At 39.8% G+C, this 22,648-nt stretch overlaps 1 protein-coding gene across 7 annotated transcripts in view; it reads right to left on the bottom strand.

Annotated features, from left to right (window-relative positions):
- The window catches only part of LOC119722579 (neurogenic locus notch homolog protein 1-like), a 30,698-nt gene extending 10,424 nt beyond the window's left edge, over window positions 1–20,274 (bottom strand). For 4 of the 7 annotated variants that reach the window (XM_038192763.1, XM_038192779.1, XM_038192771.1 and 1 more), the window contains exons 1-38: window positions 19,747–20,274; window positions 15,465–15,587; window positions 15,101–15,249; window positions 14,682–14,892; window positions 14,208–14,321; window positions 13,637–13,750; window positions 13,062–13,175; window positions 12,831–12,944; window positions 12,424–12,537; window positions 11,976–12,089; window positions 11,655–11,768; window positions 11,274–11,387; window positions 10,903–11,016; window positions 10,493–10,606; window positions 10,270–10,383; window positions 9,735–9,845; window positions 9,219–9,332; window positions 8,834–8,947; window positions 8,586–8,699; window positions 7,582–7,695; window positions 7,354–7,467; window positions 6,948–7,061; window positions 6,626–6,739; window positions 6,116–6,229; window positions 5,859–5,972; window positions 5,472–5,585; window positions 5,084–5,197; window positions 4,615–4,728; window positions 4,263–4,376; window positions 4,036–4,149; window positions 3,538–3,651; window positions 3,190–3,303; window positions 2,558–2,671; window positions 2,044–2,157; window positions 1,724–1,837; window positions 1,157–1,270; window positions 804–917; window positions 32–238 (exon numbers count right to left, since the gene is read on the bottom strand). In XM_038192763.1, coding sequence (XP_038048691.1) covers window positions 32–238; window positions 804–917; window positions 1,157–1,270; window positions 1,724–1,837; window positions 2,044–2,157; window positions 2,558–2,671; window positions 3,190–3,303; window positions 3,538–3,651; window positions 4,036–4,149; window positions 4,263–4,376; window positions 4,615–4,728; window positions 5,084–5,197; window positions 5,472–5,585; window positions 5,859–5,972; window positions 6,116–6,229; window positions 6,626–6,739; window positions 6,948–7,061; window positions 7,354–7,467; window positions 7,582–7,695; window positions 8,586–8,699; window positions 8,834–8,947; window positions 9,219–9,332; window positions 9,735–9,845; window positions 10,270–10,383; window positions 10,493–10,606; window positions 10,903–11,016; window positions 11,274–11,387; window positions 11,655–11,768; window positions 11,976–12,089; window positions 12,424–12,537; window positions 12,831–12,944; window positions 13,062–13,175; window positions 13,637–13,750; window positions 14,208–14,321; window positions 14,682–14,892; window positions 15,101–15,249; window positions 15,465–15,587; window positions 19,747–19,822 — 4,525 coding nt within the window. In that variant the 5' untranslated portion in view covers window positions 19,823–20,274. The remainder of the gene's footprint in view (window positions 1–31; window positions 239–803; window positions 918–1,156; window positions 1,271–1,723; window positions 1,838–2,043; window positions 2,158–2,557; window positions 2,672–3,189; window positions 3,304–3,537; window positions 3,652–4,035; window positions 4,150–4,262; window positions 4,377–4,614; window positions 4,729–5,083; window positions 5,198–5,471; window positions 5,586–5,858; window positions 5,973–6,115; window positions 6,230–6,625; window positions 6,740–6,947; window positions 7,062–7,353; window positions 7,468–7,581; window positions 7,696–8,585; window positions 8,700–8,833; window positions 8,948–9,218; window positions 9,333–9,734; window positions 9,846–10,269; window positions 10,384–10,492; window positions 10,607–10,902; window positions 11,017–11,273; window positions 11,388–11,654; window positions 11,769–11,975; window positions 12,090–12,423; window positions 12,538–12,830; window positions 12,945–13,061; window positions 13,176–13,636; window positions 13,751–14,207; window positions 14,322–14,681; window positions 14,893–15,100; window positions 15,250–15,464; window positions 15,588–19,746) is intronic. The other 3 variants (XM_038192787.1, XM_038192796.1, XM_038192814.1) reach the window with 3 other exon arrangements.
- Window positions 20,275–22,648: the final 2,374 nt, after the last annotated feature.

The raw sequence follows: 22,648 nt of genomic DNA, 5'->3' as shown, positions 1-22,648 counted from the left end.
AATCTTAACCATAGCATATTCGCAATCTTACCCGAAGTTATCCCGTTGCCTACTCTGACCAGATCATACTCCATTTCCGTGGAGAAGTCAGTGAAGATGACCCTCATGGGATTCCCAGAAACTGTCTGGAAGCCCCAGGCACAGTTCTGACTAGGGTCATAGCTGGCGGGATAGTTGGGGGAATTCAGCGTCTGGTGACCACACTGAGTCAACTGGAAGTTCACATTGCAGCCAATATCTGGTAAAGCAAGGAAAATGAAATCAAACAATGAGCACAGAACGTCACAGGCTTGGAGCAATACTTGTTTCTGATTGGGATTCGTTATGGTAAAAAATCAGGAATGGAAAAGTTGAGATGCTCCTTACTTTAGCGAGGGAGTAACACTTTTCAGGAACAGCACAGGATTTTAAAGACGCTCAAATTTTGTTTCAAGATTTTGTTTGAATCTGCACAGTGAATATGTTTTAGTAGTGATGCTGTGGACTTGAGTTTGGGAAGGGAAGCAGTTCAAATCCAGCTGCTGACAATGTGTGGTGTCCTTAGGCAAGCCACTTTACGCCCATTTATCTCTTTCCACTCTGAAGCAGAAATGGGTACTGGCCTTAGCTGGGGAACCTGTGATGAAAAGGTATCCTACATGTACCTGAAGTGAGTAGAAACACTTGATCTCTATTGTTTTATGCTATGGATATCGGAATACTGTTGAGGAAACACCGACTTAATCAGCCACACTGTCTCAGGAGAGATGGGTTTTATATCATCTTGGTTTTTTTTTATCTTAAGTTCAAAGTTAGTGACTCACGGATTTCACAGTTAAGCCCAGCATAATCACCAGTACAATCACAGGTGTAGCTGTTGACTCCATCCACACAACGACCACCGTTCTGACATGGGTTGGATAGGCAGTCCAAAATATCTAAGCAGGAAAGTAAAATAGTTTCACATGTAAGATATAAAAATACAAGCAGCTCAATTTGAAATGAAACCATTACACTCAAGAGGTGAACATTCTGAGGTGTTTCCCTTAACACAAAGAAGAGCGTGTCAATGATCCACGTTTTGAAGAATTTTACAATTTTCAGAACCGTTCAGTTAAAACTGCATGTCAATCACCAAACAATGATTATCTTAACTGCTACAAGTTTGCACGCTTACCATTTGCGCAGGTTATTCCTGTGTAACCTGCTGGACAGTGGCATACAAATCTATTCAATTGGTTCTCACATCCTGCGCCATTCTGGCAAGGGTTACTCTCGCACTCGTTGACGTCTGCAGGTTGTATTAAAGAGAAAAGCCACAAATTGAAATTTAGAAGAAAAGACTACAGAATGTTTCAGGATCCCGTGGGCTTGGGAGGTTGTGTCCTTGAGCAAGACACTTAGTCACAAGTTGCTTCTCCCCATCCAGGAGTAACATCAGTATCTGTAAGGGCAGGAGCTGAGATGATCTTTCGAATGTTTTATGCAACTGACCGTGCCACAGGGTTAATAATGATAATGGGCTTTTCTTTTTGCATGGACAAAAGGCAGATATACGAATTATATAACTACATTCCACAAAATTTGTTCGACATGTTCAATTATTTACAAATGTAGCAAAAGTCCCCTAATTTCAGACTTTGTAAAAACTTACTTAATGTAAAATATCTTCTCAAAATTGTACTAAAGAAGATATAAAGGGATATGAGCTGCAATCAATTGATTGAGACGGGTCAGCACTTACCTGCTCCACAGCGTGAGCCAGTATAGCCAGCATTGCAGAAACATTGGTAGGAATTGACCCGGTCAAGGCACACTCCGTTGTTCAAGCACGGGTCGGAGGCGCACTCATTGATCTCTGCAATCAGAAAATGGGGTCAAATATTGCCTCAAATTTTACATGCTATGAAAAAAAAGCTGCAAAGTGGAGATTTTGCTGGTTAAAAAGTTCTGTTCAAAAAGCCAGAGACACTTATTCCCTGGCCTGATTGTTTTTACTGATATTTTCCTTCTAGAAAGAGATTACTAATGCAATATTTCATATAAAACTGCCTTGAAACTTACGTGTTGAGCATGTGGGATCGTTATAACCAGGAGGACAGACACAAATAAATTGGTTGGGACGATTGAAACAGTCTCCGCCATTTCTGCAGGGATTACTGGCGCACTCATCAATGTCTGTAAATGTCAAAAAAAAAGGAGGCAGGTTTTTGCACGGAACTTTTTTCAACTACATATCCCAGATTTTAAAGAGTGCATGAATTCAGAAAATTTGATAAACTGTATGTCAGCCAAAGCACTTTTTCCAGGATAGCGGGTGATGTATTTTGTGCATGGTATTCACAATGAATATTCATGAATAATGGTAAGCCCATGATTGGTCAACAGGCCACACAGTATCATTAGACTTGTCACAGTCCATAGGATGCTTCTACTTCTACTTTTAAACCAATGGCAATAAACAACACAGAATAAAATTCTTCACTAACTGGACAAAAAGTTTCAAGCAAATGCGTCAAGAAACCACACGACAAAGTTCCCCTTCACATTCCCTTTCATATCTTGTTTCAATGCTTACCTTGTTGGCAGTTCTGCCCACTATATCCAGGTTGACATTGGCAGATATAACCATTCGTTTGGTCGACGCACACTGCATTATTCTGACAAGGGCTACTTGTACAATCATCAATATCTATAAAGAGCAATAACAACAATGAAAGACCACAGAAATGTTGGTTTTGTCTTATATTGGAATTATAACAGTTTGCGGAGGGACTTTGAGTCAGACGTTCAGAAGCAGTTGCAGAAATTTTGCAGGAACTCAACAGTATAAAGTGGTTCTTTGCAGAACCAATAATTAAAACTGGAGATTCTTGATAGAACCAAATGTTTATCTGAACATTCTTGGCAGTACTCTCACATCACTGAAGTACAATCTAGAAAAAATATTGCGAGGAAACGCAGCCCTTCACTAATTCAAAAGTATACATTGGTTCTTCAAAGAACCAAATGGTAGTTATGGTTAATGTTCTTCCCGGCTTAGAAAAAAAAGTGGTTTTAGAGGAGGAATGGAGGAACAGTAACTTGAATAGAATGAAGTCGTTCTTGGAAGAACCAGATGGTTTCAATATATCAATGTTCCAGCCATAACATCATCCACTTCACTGGTTCGTGTTTGGACATTCCACCGATAGTTCATTGCCTACTTACTCTGTTCACAGCGAGCTCCCATAAACCCTGACAGACAGTTGCAGGTGAAGAAGTTGAGATTATCCACACATTGGCCGCCATTGGCGCAAGAATTGGGCTGGCAATCGTTGATATCTGAAATGTGAAAGTCATCCAAAAGATACAAATTGTTAAGTCATTCTTCATAAAACAAGCCAGTCTGAAGTTTTCCCGTTTTGTATTTTCATCTTCAGTTACGATGCTAAATATGTACACTGTGAAGACTTTCAAAATTGGATCTTTAGTAATCTCGCTCTGGAAGGAGTAGGAACTTTGTGAGTTTTGAGAAACTTCCTTATCTGAAAGAGTGACTAAACAAGCCATGCTTACTGTTTTCACAGTTGTCACCGTCGTACCCTGAGCGGCAAGTACAAGTGTAGCTATTGACCAGATCCGCACATACACCTGAGTTCAGGCAGGGACTGCTAGCACACTCATCAATATCTGTATGTCAATAAAGATGGGAGAATAAATAGCAAAACAAGGGATGTGTTTTTTGATCTAGCTGAAACTGTAAGAGGGAGAGATGCCTACTGGTTATGGTTTGTGACTCATGATCACAGGGTTAGGGGTTCAAATCCAACAAGCTGGCCACATGTTTTGTCCTTGGGTAAGCACTTTACCATACTTGCCTCTCTCCGCACAGACATATAAATGGGTATGTGCACAGCTAGAGAGTAACATTCAATGAATTGCCATCCAGTCCAGGGGATAAGAGTAATGCAGCCATTAGGAAGCTGAATTGAAGTTTGTGTCACAGCTGGAAAGACTCATTTTTTTTAAGTGGGGGGATGGGGAAAACAGAAAGAGTCAAGACAAAAAACTTACTTGTTTGACATAACGTTCCCTCGTAACCATCGGCACAGAGACACTCTACGCCGCTTGTGAGAGCACGACACGTTGCTCCGTTGAGGCATGGATCACTGAAACAAACATCAATTTCTGGAACAACACAGAAGGAAATCAATTTATTATGAATGAGTTTGAGAGCCACCTTGTAGATGACTATGCCGTGCAAACATACAAATAGGAAAGGACAGCAAATCTCAACTCACCCATGTCACATGTGGTTCCATACCAGCCTGATCGGCATACACATGTAAAACCGCTGGCTCGATCAAAGCAGGAGCCTCCGTTCTTACAGGGCTGACTGTTGCACTCGTCATAATCTGAACATTACAGTGAAATAAACCACAGAAAACAGATATAAAATAACAGTTTAAAAAAAACAAGATATAACAATTATATTAAAGACTATAAGAGAAACTGAAATGTATGTCAGAATAAAGCCAAGTGCAGGCTTTAAAATCTACTGAGAAAATACTTTAAGTTAAATAGAGGGCCTTTGTTATTGTAACTTCATTGCTATCTACAATATGGAGTACTTCTAAGCTTAATATAACTCACCAATCTCACAGTTAGCACCCTGGAAACCATCGCGACAATCGCAGGAGTAAAAGTTGGTGAAGTCTCTGCACGTCCCACCGTTAGTGCAAGGTGCACTGGCACACTCGTTGATGTCTGTCAAGATGAAAACAAAAATCAGATATCTTTGGACTGAGATTGAACAGAATAAGGTAAAATAACATACGGCTAATTTCACGTTGCAGAGAATTTGGTTAGCACAAAATGTTTGTCTGAGCGTCTGAAAAAAAGTCTTTGAAATGAAGGAGGAACACCTAGAGAGGGGATTGGGTAAACGTTGATGAAAACGCAAGGAATCAGTGGAATTTGACTTCAAAATGATGCTGCACATACTGCCCAAGTAAGTGGTGACTTCATTTGTAAAGGCTTTATAGTCACTTAAGCTGCAGACTTGAGGTAAAGTCTATTCTCAGTGATACAGCAATAGCCTCTGTGCATCTCATGGCCTTACTTGTGTTGCAGTTGACTCCGCTCCAGCCGTCCAAACAGCTGCAGGTGTACTGGTTCTGTCCATTGGCACACGCTCCTCCGTTCTGGCAGGGGTTGCTGAAACACTCATCGTAATCTGTCAATAAAACACATTCTTAACATCCGTCTTAAAAAGTAAAACACTACATAATGTTTTGCTGAGAGTGATTTGGGGCTGGTTTTTTTTAATAATGGTCTCAACAGTCTAACCTCACTAATTATACAGTCAGAGAATGGCTATAATGCTGTTGTCTACATGACCTCTGACTAGGTGTCAACTTCATCTCAATATTCACACAGGTTCTATGTTACCTGTCCTGATATATGAGGAGAGGCCTCCAGTCTCAATGATAGATATTATCCTTTCTTACCTTGTTTACAGTCAGTTCCTTCCCAGCCTGATGGACAGATGCAGGTATACTTATTCAATCCATTCATGCAGGTGGCTGTATCCAAGCAGGGGCTGCTTGCGCACTCATCAATATCTGGGGAAAAGATTCCAGTAAAACGGTACAATTTACAAAACTTTCTTATGTATATATTTGCTATCATCAGGAATCAGGTTGGCAGAGTGCTACTTTCCTGACCATCCATCGCTGTGACCCAGGTTCGATTCCCCACCTATAGGATGTGTGGTTGGGTTTTCAGTCCCTGCCTAATTCTGCGGTTTTGATCCTCCAGGCTCCCACCTCTCCCAAGTTCTTTGAAGTTTTCGGGGGGACCACTACAAATGCTGAATTTCAAGCGATAACTCTTACCTAAGTCACACTGGTCTCCTGTATACCCAACGATACATGCACAGGTGTAGCCATCTAGCAAATCAGTGCAGGAGCCGCCATTTTGACAAGGGTTACTGGCACACTCGTTAATTTCTACAAAACAAAAATCATGTCAAGAATTTAATTGAATGCTATAAATAAATGCAATTGTCTGGTAAGATACTGTACAGTGAAATTGTCAGAGCTGCTCCAATGAATACAATGTTTTCAGGAATGAGCCAAGATATTTATCTTACGTGATTCACACCGCATTCCTCCGTAGCCTGGTTCACATTCACAGACAAACTGATTGCGGTCATTCAGGCAAGTTCCGTTGTTCTGACAGGGGTTGCTGGCACACTCATTCACATCTACAAAAAAAAATTAAAAATCAAAGAAAATATGTTTAGATCTTCCAAGAGAAGAAATTACTTTAACAGATCCGGTTGGGAGTCAGGTTGGCGCAGTGGTTCTTTCTTCGCCTTCCACCTCTATGGTCCGCGTTCGATTCCTGCCCTGGTCCACATGTGGATTGGGTTTTCAGTCCCTACCTGATTCCGTGGATTTTCCCCCAGAATATTCTTCTTTGGTTTTCCTCCCACCTCTAAAACTGTAATTTCTTCTCATTGTCTCCTCTCTACAGGTTTCTTCAGGCTTGCGAGCTACAGTGCCTGGGGCGCTTTTGAGGAATTCTTGGTTTGAGTACCAGAAATATAACAATTATAATAATAATACCTACAAATATTGAATTGAATTGTTCTACTCACCCAGTTCACAAGTGGTTCCTTGCCATCCAGATAAACACAGACAATTCCATCGATTCAATTCGTTGTTGCACGCAGCACCGTTCAGGCAGGGAGTGCTTGCACACTCGTCAATTTCTGCACGCAAAATAGAAATATTCACAAGAATGTTGTATTTGTTGTTACAAGTGATTAAAAATTAGTGCAAATGTCAAACATATATGGGGTAAAATTGCTGTAGAATTGAATAAGGCTGGTACAAACGTCATGCAAATTTCAAAACTGAAACTTCACATATCAACCACAAGTAAACCGTTGGTACTGGATCAGAGTTAACTCTACGTACCTGTCTCGCAGTTGATACCACCATAGCCGTCCCTGCATTGGCACACGTAACCGTTGATCATGTTGGTACATGTACCCACGTTCTGGCACGGCCCACTTGCACATTCATTGATATCTGTCAAAGTGCAAAAAATATCATCGTAATGTGGGCTTGCGACAGTCTGTGATTGTCTGTGATATGTTATGATGTGATATGTTGTGATATTACTTGAACCATCTTTGATAAAGAGGTCTTGAGTTGTGCCATGTTTATTCAAAATGGGCGAATAATTGGCAAAGTCTTGAAGGAAAATCTTGCTTTTAATATTTACAGCTTATTTGGTGAATGTTAAGGTTAACTTTTGTTTTTCTTGGGCCCGTTATTTAGCGCAGAAATACAACATTTTCCAGACATAGTTCAAACTTACCAGTCTGACAATTCTTGCCGTTGTAGCCTGGTAGACAGTCACATCTGTAGTCATTCTGCAGGTTTTGGCAAGTGGCGTTGTTCATACACGGCATGGAGTCGCATTCATTGATATCTTGACACAAACACAGAAAACAAAATTAATATTAAAATCAACAAGATATTAAACTGACAGAGATAACTTCAACGGACCATATCAAAGCGAATACTAGTACGATGTGAGACTTACCAACAGAGCAATGATCACCGGTCCATCCTGGAGCACAGGTGCATGTGTATCTATTCACATCATCCACGCATGTGCCACCATTGAAGCACGGACGACTGGCACACTCATTAGTTTCTGAAACAAGACGGAAGAAATATTAACCCTAACCCTTCACAATTCTTCAAAATCAATCAGGGTAGTAGTAAACCTGCACAGTTTTAGTCAACTCAGACAAATGAGATTTGTAGTTTCTGTCATTCATAATTCAGGCACAAAGGACTTTCTCCAGCAAAAAATACAAGCACCGATAAAGCATGTGTTTCCAAATTTGAAGTTGTGTAGTCCATTTGATTTTGCGAACTTGGTGTCAAAAACACTTCCAGATTTTTTCTCCAGCAAAAAAAGCTCACATATCAGAAATACTGTTTTAAATGTTGTACATTTATGGCTTCAATTTTTCAAATATTTTTGGTTAATCTTTATGAACCCAGCATTCGATTACTTCCCTGGCGTTTACTCATGCAAGCGCGACTGTGTTTGAATTAACTCTCAGGGGACTTCTCGCACTTACTTGAGCCTGGCCTAAGTAACCGACCCACTGAGTGGGTTACTTGGGTAAGTATCCCACAATACAATGCAAAAACATGGCGGCTAAGTCTAACGCTGCGGCGCCGGGATGGTGTCTCAGCTTCACTTCACACTAGTACTAGACGACGGGAGGAAAGTGAAGTTAATTAAACTCAGCGTTTCTTGTTCACTTTGGAAGAGCACATACAGTGGCCACCATGGCTCACTTTGGACGGCTCGAATCAATTTGCAAAGGGGATTCAATCGCCACATGACCTCTTGACCCAGTCCGGTTGCTATGACTCGACCTCGAGTAACCCGAGATCATTCGTATATTGCTCCAGATTGCGCATTGCACATGATTGCTCCATCTATACCCAAGACAAAAGTGTGGGAAGGCGCAAGGGAAGTTATCGAACGCACTAGATGAATAACAACACCCTAACAATACTACGTACCTATATGACATAAGATGCCAGTGTAGCCAGGCAGGCATGTGCATGTAAACTGGTTCTGACCGTTGTTGCAAGTTGCACCATTCTGACACGGGTTGCTGTCGCATTCGTTGTAATCTGCGAAATAAACAAGGAAGACATAAGAGAGCATGTTCTTGAAATATGGCTTCTCAAACGCTCTGTAACAAACATTTTTAGTAAAACTTTTTGTGAAAGTTTGAGTTTTATGACACCCTCCTTTAAGCACTTACCAAATTCACAGTTGGTACCCAGCCTACCAAGGGGACATATGCACTGGTACCGGTTGAGCTGGTTCAAGCACGTTGCACCAGTTTGGCACGGCTGGTTGAAACATTCATCAATGTCTGGCAAATGAAAAAGGTGAACACAGGTTTTCTTGGGTTAGCAGTTTTCTTGGAAGATTAAGAAAATTAATATTGAAAACTTGAAGACTGCCTGGGAAGCATTAACATCCTGCAGTCAAAATTAAAACTCACAGAAGTTTTATATTTTTGATACTCACAACACTTGGCGTATATCTTTGTTTAATAATGGAGATTGACATATGATACATTTATTTTGGCACAACCAGGTTCTATACCTAGGCATGGGGGAGGGGGGGGGGTCTGTTCTCACCTGTTGCACATGTAGCACCTGTCCAGCCAGGTGCACAGGTGCAGTTATAGAATGCTTCATAATCGTTGCAGGTGGCTCCATTCCTGCAAGGGTTGCTGGCACACTCGTTGATATCTAGAAACAATAACATCCAATAAATAAAAAACATTTGATATTTAGGGGTGATAGGGTGTTTCATAAAACATGAAGTAAAATTGTTGAACAAAATGGTTGGCAACATCTAGTTTTTGACTTGTTTAACTTTTTGGACCTAAAAGATTTGGTTTCTTTGACCGAAAAGGTATTTATGAATGGGATTAGATATGTGTTTGGTCGGTATTAAACACTCTGTTTAAGACTGGTTGGAGTCTGGAGTGCTGATAATTACCCTCGACAGCATTCCATACTCCAACCAGTCTTAAACATAGTGGTTAACACCTCCCAAGCACACAGTTATTCCATTATTATCATCTGGTTATGAGCTTGAGAAGAAAGTATGAAAACAAGTTATTTGTGGAATCCAAACGAGTTAATTACCGATGTCACACATGATGCCTCTCCATCCATCATTGCAGTCACATGTGAATTGATTGACTTGCTCAGAGCAGACACCATTGGCACACGGGTTGCTTAAACATTCATTAATATCTGCAACAAAAAGCAACAAAGTTAGTCAGATTTGAAGCTGTGTGTGGCAAACTAACATTTAATGGAGGTTTCTGATAACACAACATGGAAATATCTGCAAAGAACGAATGAATAAACACTCAATGTTTCAATCAGTGTAGTCTAACCATCTTCAAAAATACCCCACTCAAGTCAAATGTATGTGCTTCACAAATATGTGGACTGCTTTTTAAGATCCTACTGAGAAAATTAAATTTTAAAGGACAAACTATTTCGACGCCAGAAGACCTTAATAGAACACAGTGTCACTAGACCCTAAAACTACCGAAGTTAATTGGCAGAAAGTAATCCTGATTTTTATCATTTTTAATAAATTTATCATAAAAGTTTAAACTGATAAGTCAAATATAAGAGTGCTTGAAGACAATTTCAATAACTCTCCTACCAGTTTCGCAGTGAGTTCCCTCAAAGCCTGGTCGGCAGCTACACTGGTAACCGTTGACTTGGTCTACGCAGTTGCCGCTGTTCTGACACGGTGTGCTTGCACACTCGTTGATGTCTAAAGAAAGCAACAGGGAAAAGATGAATATTTCACAGCAACCTGTGTTTGAAAATATGATCACATTTATCAGATAAGACAGAATTGGAGTCTGATTGGTTGGACATACTCTGTCGGCATTGAGGCCCCATCCAGCCTGCTGCACAGTCACAGATGAACTCGTTCTCCTGATTCTGGCAAGCGCCTCCATTCTCACATGGGTTGCTCAAACACTCATTGATATCTGCAAAAGCAATAACGTAAAACACGCTTAAAATCAAAGATTGAGTTAAGAGTTTTCCCACTCACTGATATATGAGCTCTGGGAGTATAGGGCTATGTGCTGAGACAAGTATAACCCCCTCACTGGTGACTGGTGTAGGACACTTCCCTCATATGGTGACCTTTTTTTTTCTTTTCAATTTCTTTTTATTATGTGACTTCCTCCAGCTCTGAACCCCAAACATTCAAAACAACAGTCAAGCTGTACTACCCAGCCACTGTACCGTCACTCCAATTCACCCCTGGTTCGATACTCACCCAAGTTGCATGTGGTTCCCTCCCAGCCGGGCTGGCAATTGCAGCGATACTGATTGCGCTCATTCAGACACTGACCACCGTTCAGACATGGGTCTGAAGCACACTCGTCAACGTCTGTGGAGAATCATATGACAACAATGACTACTTTGATTTCGCTTTGTTATTCCTTTGTTTATGAAAATGTTTTATAAAAATCATAATAGATTTGAAATCTATGGACTTGTATATTCACTCCATTATTGGTTGCTCCTTGTCAAAGCAAATCCAGTCTATGGACAAACTTTGTTCAATTTTATTTTAAATAGATTCTCATCACAGATCGATAGTGATTTTTGAGTGATATAGACCAAACTTCAAATTAGACATTTTACCAGTTTGGCATTGTGTTCCTGTCCAACCAGATGTGCAGGTACAAGAGTAGCTGTTCTGTAAATTGTTGCAATTTCCTCCGTTGAAACAAGGTTGACTGGCGCATTCATTGATGTCTGCAATCCAAAAAAAAATTAACAACTTTACACTTCTTTAAAGGCATGTAAGAATTAAAACTGATAATTAGCCAGAAACAGACCTACCTATTTAATGCCAAAAACCTCACTCAAAGTGGTGATTGGAATGATACCAATACCCTGTGACATTATTCTGCCTGAAATGGTATTGTTTGGGAGACACCAATCACTGAAGGTTGTTTAAAAAGGTGTGTCATACGGCACACTTTATTGCTTGGTTATCAAAGGAATTGAGTTACATCTTACCAATATCACAATTAACTCCTCGCCAGCCCCCAGTACAAACACAGTCGTAGCCATTGAAGCGATCAGTGCATGCAGCACTGTTCTGGCATGGGCCACTAGCACACTCATCAACATCTGCAGACAAAACCACGCCAGGAATGACACATTAGTGGGCTGAACAACAGGCTAAATTACAAAATGGTGCTTAACGAAAGTAACAATGCACACAAGAGTTGTGAAAGGATTATGCAAACCTAATTGTGTCACTATTTCAGACAAATTCAATAAAAAAAGTCAAAAAAATTGAAAGTTGCCGAGATGGGGTCCAGGTCATGTACTCACCGACTGTGCATGTATCTCCCTCCCAGCCTGGTTGACAGGTGCACGTGTAACCGTTGATGCCATCAATGCAATTTCCTCCGTTACGACACGGGAAACTGATGCACTCATTGATATCTGGCAAAATCCAACATATCAAATTAATATTTGACACAAAATGTTTCATCCATGATAACTGATTGAGGTACTCGCTGCTTTAATGGATTGCAACTCCATCCGATCCCAACAAGTGGAGTGCTAAGACATCTGTACCAGAAAGCAAGAGGTCGTAGGTTCGAGTCTCACCCAATCCATGCTACTTTTTTTTTCACAAGCTCTGTTGAATATTGTACTAATGAACAATTTTGTTGGTGAAGAGAAAAGTCCAACATTAAAAAGTTGTCACTGTAGACCATAAAAACTCCAATGTTCATTAGGGTGAGCGGGTGTAAGGGTTAATTATGTGTCTTACTTGTTTGGCAACGAGGCCCTGTGAATCCCTGCACACAGGCACATACATAGCTGTTGACCATGTCTGTACACGTCGCTCCGTTAGCACAAGGGTTGCTCAGGCACTCGTCAACATCTGCAACAAACAGAATACAAAAGAAAAGGACTGGGGAAGGATTCAAACCTGGGACCCCTGGAACGTACCAGTGCTTCACAAACTGAGCTGTCCAGCCCAAAGTTGGCAGTTTCCCAATGAGGTTGTAAACAGTAATTGACTGCAGCAGGAGTTGAATGTATGACCTCCAGAATGTCATTCCAGTGCTCTACCAACTGAGCCATCCGGCCCTGTGTTTGAAGTCTTTCAGTAGTCAAAGTCTTTGATCAACAAATGTGGAAATCGGTGAACAAAATGAAATGATAAATACTTACTCTCCGTGCAAGTCGACCCTGACCAACCAGAAGCGCACACGCATTCGTAACTGTTGATACGATCGTTACACTGTCCACCATTCTCACATGGGCCACTGCTGCACTCATCGATTTCTGCAAATACATACAAGCGCAAATATATGTTGAAGTGAATGAGTCGGTCAGTCGGTGAGATAGGTAAAGTGGACACTTGTCTGGCTGTGATAAAACATAAACAAATAACAAGCTTACCACTCTCGCATCTGTCTCCCTGGTAACCGGGAGCACAGTTACAGGTGTACATGTTGATGCCGTCCATACACTGGCCTAGATTTAGGCAGGGTCCTGAAGCACACTCATTCAAATCTAGAAAGACAAAATAATTTAAACAAAATCATATTTTGATTCTCTGACAAAGTGCTATACCTATAAAAACCCTGACTCCCTGAAGCATTTTTTTGGCCGGGAATCTTTCTAAATTTTAAAATCTCCACCATGGTGTGGAATCCAATAGATCATTCTTTTTACTTGAAACTTTCAAGAAGCATCGAGCCTCATAGTCACATCTTCCTTAACCTACAGAATCTCAAAATACAATTCTGGTCAATTTTGACAGGTCTGGAAGAGTTAGAGCTCAGCTGCAGCTGTTATACACTGTGCAATGATTGCGAATGAATTTTCTTGGAATATTGTGAAGAATGGTTAGTGTTCACGAATGTATATAAATCTATGTCGACCATTCCCGCAATGCACTACCAGTAAAGCAGGGGGTACGTGCAGCTTTTCTGGATAGTTAATCACTGGTATCAGAACAAGTCTTGACTTACTTGTTTCGCAGTTCAAGCCGGTGTATCCAGCCACACACCGACATCCGTAACCATTCACTACATCCACACAAGTGCCGCTATTCTGACACGGATTACTGGTGCATTCGTCAATATCTGTAGCCAACAAGAAATTAGGTTAATGAAATACTGTACATCATCGATTCAAATTTTATTAATGTAATTCCTGGAACAAGAACCAAGGATTTCTCTTAAGGAAACCTGTTCAGATAAGATAATAACTTTCTGGGGAAAATCCACAGAATCAGGCAGGATTGAAGAGCAAATCTACGGTTCCTACTTCATGAGAATGTGAAGCGAATTTGATGTCATTAAACATTTGCTGTGAAATTCGCCGGAGTTGAAATATGTTAAACTTTTACGAATTCGCAGCGCGAATACTTGCCATGACGTCACAAATTCGCCTTCGCTTTTGAACCGGGCTTCAGCCTAGGTGGAATTGGAACCCGGATCACTGAGTTGGAAGGCATTCCTACTTGACTCCATCAAATTGAGTCTCATTATATGTGCTTTGGTTATTTGTCCTCTTGTATTTGATGCAGAATCTACTTACTCATTTGACAAGTGTCGCCCTGCCAACCAGCTGCACAGCTGCATGTGAATGTGAATTCTGCATCAGTACACGTAGCACCGTTAAGGCAGGGGAAACTGCTGCAGTCATCCAAGTCTGGCAAAATAATCACAAAGAATAGAATAGTCTTTACATTATCAAATATAAATGGATTCCTCAGAAACATGTTTCAAAAAATTAATTACTACAATTTTTTTCAAAATGCATAGTATTTCTCTACAGTGAGTCACTCACAATCATATTTCTGTCAAATTACAAGTCTTGTTGTTCACCTCAAATACATGAGTGGCTGAAGTATGTTTCCTTTGTTGGGTAGCAGCAATCATAAATTGATAAACTCAAAATGCCCTGTCACAACTTGAGTTGTTTACGCATGTTATAAACAGCAACCCTTCATTGTATTAGAATTATTTGGGCAGGGGAACAAAAATCTGTCATTTTTCAGTTGATTCTTACCTGCCATGTACGTGAGGCTGAAGCCAAAAAACTCGTTGCTGCTATCGGTGGTGAATAAGATCCAAGCCTGATTGCCACTGACTTCAAAGGTATAAGGGAGATTTGCTTGTTGAGTCTCAACACTATTACCATCAAATTGAGCAATGGCTTGGTTAGGATCCACGGTGGAACCACTGCCATACTCAAACGGATCCTTGCCGTCAACTTCCACCTACAAAAAAAAATTGTGAAAATTCCCAAAATCTATAAGGTATAACTAACTTATAAGCATATTTGAGGATGAGAAAGGAATGCCTTTGTCAGAATTTATTTGAATAACTTGAAACTTGACTTGAGACTGAAGGACTTGTGACTGACTTCATTAGAACTCCTGCAGTTAATTTTATCAATTATTAAGAACTTAATTAGGATGAGTTTACCTGAAAGGCACTGATAGAGAATTGTATCTTCTGTGCTTCTACCACTTGAATCAGATAGACGCAGTAGTCATTTTGATTGTAGTCGTTGGGATAGTTCGGTGACTGAATCGTCCCAGTATTGCTGAAGTAGTTCTCGCCACACGTCCGAGCTACAAGGCATCAAAATGATAACAATCTCATATGCATCACAATCATATACAAAAGCCAGGTCACACAAACAATACTGCATCAGGGCATACCTACCCACCAATGCTCCAGCATTGTGTATTTCTACTCTTGAGGAACTAGAAATTGAAACTCCTCATTTCTCACACTTATTTTAAATTCACAGAATGAGTTGTAAGTTTGGGATGGAGTTACTTACTTTTTGGTAATGTCTGTTCACAGTTTGTCCCGTGCCTTTGGCCGTTAGGACACAGACACACATAACCTCCACTGGAAACCTCTCTACACGTTCCTATCGAACACGGATTGCTGTTAGTACATTCTGTCAAAGGAAAATAAAACATTACATTCCCAGTCTTGTTTCTTATTCAGAGGTATTCACATGTAATGTGCGTCGCCAAGAAGCCTCAGTCCCTGCTCAAGGTCTGTTCAGATTGCATTCGGCACCTGCAGTTGAAGGTCCTAAGAGTTATGACTAGACGTCCACTAATGTGCCAGCGAGTGACTTAATTTAGAGAGCGGATAAACCTGGTGGATTTCACAGGTGGCTAGGTACAGGTGGATTTCATTTGGATTACTTTAGTGGACTGAGAAGAATTAAAGTGACACAACCTTAATTTATTACCACAACATGAAATGATTGGAAACATATACATGGTATACTGACTTCTTTACCGGCCCACCTCATATGATGTCATTATTAGGAATGTAAGGCTAAGCGGGCACTGTTCATCTATGACACATTTTCTTAACAGCAAATTATGATTAAAATGTGCTTTTTTTGGCTCATTTCTATTCTAATTAAATTCAAATATCAGAATTTTTGAACTCACGATTGCCGTCTGCCTTTTATTAAAGGCACATGATGAATAAAGACAAAACAATTTAGAAAATGTGAGTTTTAAGCATTTTAGTCATAATCTGCACTCTGATTTGTGTGCAAAATAATCACACTTTACTCTGCATTAAGTGTACACATTTCATTTTTCAGGGACCAAAAAAATACTTTCTTTAAATCAATTTCTTTTTGCTATGCAGAATCCGATGGAATCCAAACTTGAATTAAAATGTTTCTTGTGACTTTCTCTACAAAACCACATCAAAAACAAATGCAGAAAATTTAATCGAAACGTATTACTAGCCTGCCTATCTTTGTCAGATCTAGAAGGGAGCTTTTTAAATCTCTTAATTTATTTTTCTCTTTCACAAAAATGTGTGATTCGATTGTACACTTCTAATCTCAGCATGGCAAAATGCACTAATTAAACAAACCAATCATAGCTTATCATTGCTGTGCAGTGACTAAAGGACACGCCTACTCCAAACAATTAGCCAATCAGGTTTCAGTGCCTGTATGACAAGTGATTCTGACACTTAGCAAGCTCTGTTTTATCACATACAGTTCATGTAAAGGTCTAGGTATCACTTATTGATACATGATAATTCCTCAAGGGGGTAGAATCATTCCATTATAATATGAGGATATTTTACTAAATTATTGATACAATACACGTTTCAGATGACGTTCATGTGTGACATACTTTTCAAGTCAATTCAGAGTCAAGTTGGTCACTATACAAAATAGGCCTACAATAGCAAAAACACCGTGACTATAAAAGTCACATTGCAATTTTGCAGTTGCGAGATGAGAAACACGGCGGAAGGAATAGACAAACTCACACAGTCACGAACTTCAAATGTCATATTCACCTATTTTCTAACTTAGCATCTTTCAGCACTTCATCTTGTACGCCTAGAGAATACCCATGTACGTTTTTAACCGTATTGAGATCGATGTACGCACCTAAATTGTACTTTTGAGCACACTTCATGTGTTCTTATTCCTCCATGATAAAATAAACCGAACTTCACAATGTTGCACTCACAGACATAAAGTCTATGTTGCACTGAACTTGGCAAAAGAGCGCCCTCTATTGTTTTATTGTGTATTGTCGATAAATGCCATGCATGCTATGTGATAATGTATGAATAGGGAATAAAAAAAGATCTAAAAATCTTTCTTTATTCGTCGTTGATGTTTTGTTTCTTGGGTTGAAAAACTCCGAATTCGATGTATAACCATCGTAAAAAATCAATAATTTATCAATTGAACAGTAAGTTCAATAATGGGTTATCCATATTACGCACCTTGTCTGGGCTCTGCGTTTGTGTGTGCAACGGTTGAATGAACACAATGTAAGGACGAATTGGTTTCGGCATTGAAAATAATCCCTGGTCTTTTTCTATTGTGGTTGTATCCCTTGTTCAACGTTACCTTGGTAACGTATAAACACATCTCTACACAAAGGAGCTCGGTGAGCGAGCTCGTATCGTACGAACCATCATTCCGTAGTGAGTGAGTGTAGGCCATGTTGCTGTACTGTATCATTATCAGTGCGTCATGATTTCATTCATTTATCTCAGCACAACATACAAGCGTACCTTAAAAATGGAATTCGTTTCGTTTGCGTTAATTTTTCTTCATTTTCACCCACATTTCTAAGTGAACCAGTTGTTGTGCCTCAGTTTGTTTTTTTCGTTTTAAAAATGACAAGACTTGAATCTAATTGTAATGTGAAAACATCTCTTTCCCTCATGGAATTACGCACGGTAATAATATAGGAAATTCTGGAAGTTAAAAAGAAAGATAACATCTTTTGTATTTTTTTGTCAGTTTGCAAATCCTTGTTTTAAGAAATGCACCACACCCAAAAAATGCGATTCACAATATTCTTTAAAAAAATGCGATTCACCATATTCTTCTTCTTTTTTTCGAATACAGGTCAACTCGTACGCGAACCAACTCGTACGCGACCAACTCGTACGCGGTACAATTCGTACGCGAACCGACTCGTACGCGGACCAACTCGTACGCGGACCGACTCGTACGCGGACCAACTCGTACGCGGACCAACTCGTACGCGTGAGTTTAGACTATTGGTTTGGCTCACATGGACAGACGAAATTAGGTTCGGTACGGTACGGTCAGCATAATTTTACCTTTTCTGCCGGCGGGCTACTGGCCCACGGGCATTTCTACTAGCCCGCATTTTTTTCTTATCTCAGATACAAAATGGCGTATTTTCAAGCGCAATTCTGAGGGAATTTTGTCGGTGTTCTTGATTAACAGATCAGATAATTTAACCCTTTAAAACAGTTGATAATTAGACACAAATTAAAGGGGTTTCCTTTTTGAATTTAATGATTTTTTTTTCTTTCTGTTCGTTGATCTTTGCCGTATCCCAATAATTTTCCACTCGCACGCCGGCCTGGTTAAGGAATAGTTTGTCTAGCCCCGGCCGCCGCTGTTTTGACAAGCATTTGGTTAGCAGGCTATACCGCTAACGAACCCTGATGTGTTATGTGTTATACCTCCATGGTTATACCAAGCATTTCAGTTGTAAATAGAAATTGCTAGGCCTACGGATGTCCCCGCGTGTCTGCTTTTTAATTGATCAATGGTTTGAAACCACTCATATTTCGGCCCGCGTACGAGTTGGTTCGCGTACGAGTTGTCTCGCGTACGAGTTGCCTCGCGTACGAGTTGGCACGCGTACGAGTTGGTTCGCGTACGAGTTGTCTCGCGTACGAGTTGACTAATCCGCGTACGAGTTGTCTCGCGTACGAGTTGGTTCGCGTACGAGTTGACCTGTTTCCTTTTTTTCCACCATTCAAATCAGAATGCAGAATTCATTGAAGCGATATCGGAATAAATTTATTCAAAAGTCGAGAAGCCCGTTCATTCTTTAATAAAGCGACATTTACTGGAATGTGTTCCAGCATATCATTCATTGTCCAGCAGAAAAAAAAATCAACTTGTCACATCTGCTGACAATGCGCACATCTGTTGCCATCATAAGTAATGAGTATGAACAACCAGTACGGCAGCACCCTGATGAGTGGACCAATGAGTATAATTATTGAATTTTGAATAGTCTTTTCTTCACAGAGGACAATAGACACAGATGGTGCCATTTTATAAAACAGCTCACCAAATTGGTATATGTCAAATTTGCGCGGGCTACTTTTTTTCTTGCTTAATATTTATTTATAATTATTAATTATTTGCAGAAATTTAAAAAAAACCCGAATTTGCTTGCATAAAACATTTAATTTAATCTAATTTAAAAGTACTCATCTTTCAAATTTCGAAACACACGTTTTTTAAAACATAAATATGAAATTAACAAGTATTTTACTATTTAAAAAACACACTCCTTTTTGTTATGAATTCGTATTTGAATTGCGTAATATGTTTGCCGGCTATTTTCATATTCAAGGCCTTGCGGCGTGAATACTCAAGAAGCTTATACCACCCATTTGGAACACACAATTTTGGGAGAAATGTGGAAGCCATGTTCTTACCCCTGTATGTAAAAAGAAAAAAAAGGCCTTAAATGAATAGTAAAAAGATTACAATTTATTTTTCGATACTTTGTTTTAGAGAAATGGAAAAAAAAGAATGAAAAACCATTTCTTACCTCCCACACAGAAGACTTCAGACACCATTGAAAGCGAAATGACGACACCAAACACGATACTGCTGAACTTCGCCATGTAGACTTGGGAAGAAATCCCTCAGGAAAAAAGGAAGAAAATCTAACGCAAATCTGTAATTTCCAACCGAAAACACAGGCTTCCAACCGTCCACCTGTTGTGCGTAATTCCAGTAGCGCTGTTGCCAAGTCAATCGTGCAACCGACGCTACATATTTCTCCGCAGATGATTACAATCTTTGACAATTTTCACGTGTTCTCGATCTTCGTGTCTCAGTAGTTCACAGTAGAGAAATCAATTCATATCCTGTCCAGAAATTGTCGCCACAAGATATATCATCCAATGATTCCTGAACGATTATTTCTCCATGTAATGTAGAATTTACTCCGCACGACAAGGTGAAATTTCTACTTTCGAAAATAGTACAGACAGATATGTGTGTACATTTGTATGGCTTGCTTGTCAGTTACGCTTCAGACGGTGTCAGCGTCGGTGCGGCTAGGAGCTTTAACTGCAGCCGACCAATCAGGGTGCTTGTTACAGGTAATATCGATCCCGTCTTTTGTTATGCTAATAGCCATTGGAAACCACTCGGGTGTAAAGTGTGCATTGGCTTATGCGCTTGTGCATGGTATGGATGGCGCTCTCACCTGTTGTTGTGAAATGAAAACTTACAAAAGCCCAGTCATCATATAACCTGAAACCTATGACCTCATTTCCTCGAAGGCGAGTGGTGTACAAGCTCAAACATTGAGCCCGCCCCCCCCCCCCCCACCGCGCACGCACCATTTCAAGTGCAAGTATTTTTGCAAATAAATCAACGTACATTTTGACAAATTATGCGTAAAGTGAAAATATAAGCAAACAGAAAAGGCAGACCTATAAATGTATTATCAGTTATATGCTTTAGAAGCTTGTCCAAATGAGCAAAGTGTCATTATATTTAAATTATTTGACTGTACAAATGACATTGAAAATGTTTTAATCAGGAATGTATAAGAGATGTTTCCCCAGTTTGGGGTAGGCCTAATTTGTTGATGTCCACCGATATGACATCAGGTTTTGAGATTGTCTGATGACGATGAAATGAAACCTGGATCATGAACGAGTCGATCCTAGCAAAAGATGAACCTAAACCTTGGAGCGAAAAAAACTAATCTTTAAAATTACGAGAGAAAAGTACGCGTAAAAAAACGGAGGAAGTACTGCTACTAGTTAAAACAAACTTGTTTGTCATGGTACATTTACTAATGTATAATTCTGTTTGTGTACGGGTACACTTTTCACTTATGTTACCACACCGTTCTTCCTCAACAATAGTCTTGCCGATTTTTACTTTTATCATGATCATGATAAAATATTGAACGACTAGGTGTGGCATTTATACACGAAGGCCACACGATACGGTACTGAGGCAACGCCCAGCAGGTCTTGGCATTCTGCGTAAAGAGTTGCTCCCCAGTCACCATGATACGCTGCCTGTATAGGGCATGCATAATTAACCACTCATTGATAAATGTCCGTGCGACTTGCGTAGTACGTCTACCACACAGATGGCATATTAATATCATGGCCTTGGGGCACGCATCAGTTTAATAATAAAAGTCAACATCAATTTGCGATGTGCACTTTTAGGAATGCTCTTTACGCGCGCACTGATGATGTAAAACTCACAATTCATGCCGTATTTAGCAACTACCAGATAATAATCCACATCAGGTTGAATGCATAGGTTGTAAGTAGAATTCAAATGAATTGAAACCATGATGTCTAAAGGCGTGAAGCAGTTCATCTTCGGCTGCATGGCGAGGGACTGGCGGGGACGGGCAAAAGAAACCTTTTTTTTAGCACACGATTTTTTTTTGACAATCTATGAGGAGAAACACATGTTCACTACCCAAATGTCCCAATGCATAAAACTCAGCATCGTTCTATACAATATTAAAGCAGTTTCATCTATTGATACAGGATAACATCTATATATTTTTTCACGCTCATTATTTATTTTCTAACTGGCATACACAAGATACGTCCCTTACATTACGCATGCATCGGAGATGTTTGGATGATGACCACCGATCTATAACGACTGGGCGTTGGCAACTTAGTTCCAGACCAACGATTCTAATTACAAGAATATCATGTTTCAAGTGGGCGTGAATTTGGTCGATAACATACAAACGGTCGATCCAATTAAGAGATCTCGTTCATTTATTGGAATGTAACAAACTCAATATATGACTTTTAAAAAAAAATAATCATCCTTGCCACAATTAATTTATCATGAAACCACATTTTTGTGGCAATTCACGTACATGCACGAAACGAACGTGGTACGAAAATCCCATCCTTCCGCGGTGAATATCATCGAAGCTAGACGTTTCCGTGTATGGTTGCTTAGCAACGCACAACCCGCTGAGGGCAATCATCCATGCGTAAAATCCGGCAGACGACACTCGCTTCAGCGGTAGCTTTGAAGGGCGCCCTCTATCACGATAGGATGACGAGGTTAGAGTGTACACCTCGATGGCATTTTTACGAAAGCCCATTAGCGCCACTGCAAGTATATATGTTACAGATTGTGTAATTCGTTATTACGGATTACTAATTCGTTATAACGGATTATTTAATTCGTTATTACGGATTATTAATTCGTTATTACGGATTACTAATTCGTTATAACGGATTATTTAATTCGTTATTACGGATTACTAATTCGTTATAACGGATTATTTAATTCGTTATTACGGATTATTAATTCGTTATTACGGATTATTAATTCGTTATAACGGATTATTAATTCGTTATTACGGATTATTTAATTCGTTATTACGGATTACTAATTCGTTATAACGGATTATTTAATTCGTTATTACGGATTATTAA

The sequence above is a fragment of the Patiria miniata genome, unplaced genomic scaffold (assembly GCF_015706575.1).
Source record: "Patiria miniata isolate m_02_andy unplaced genomic scaffold, ASM1570657v1 HiC_scaffold_1, whole genome shotgun sequence".
NCBI classification, from domain to species: domain Eukaryota; kingdom Metazoa; phylum Echinodermata; class Asteroidea; order Valvatida; family Asterinidae; genus Patiria; species Patiria miniata.
Note: the sequence above shows the minus strand (reverse complement) of the source record. Positions and strands in the feature narration are given on the sequence as shown.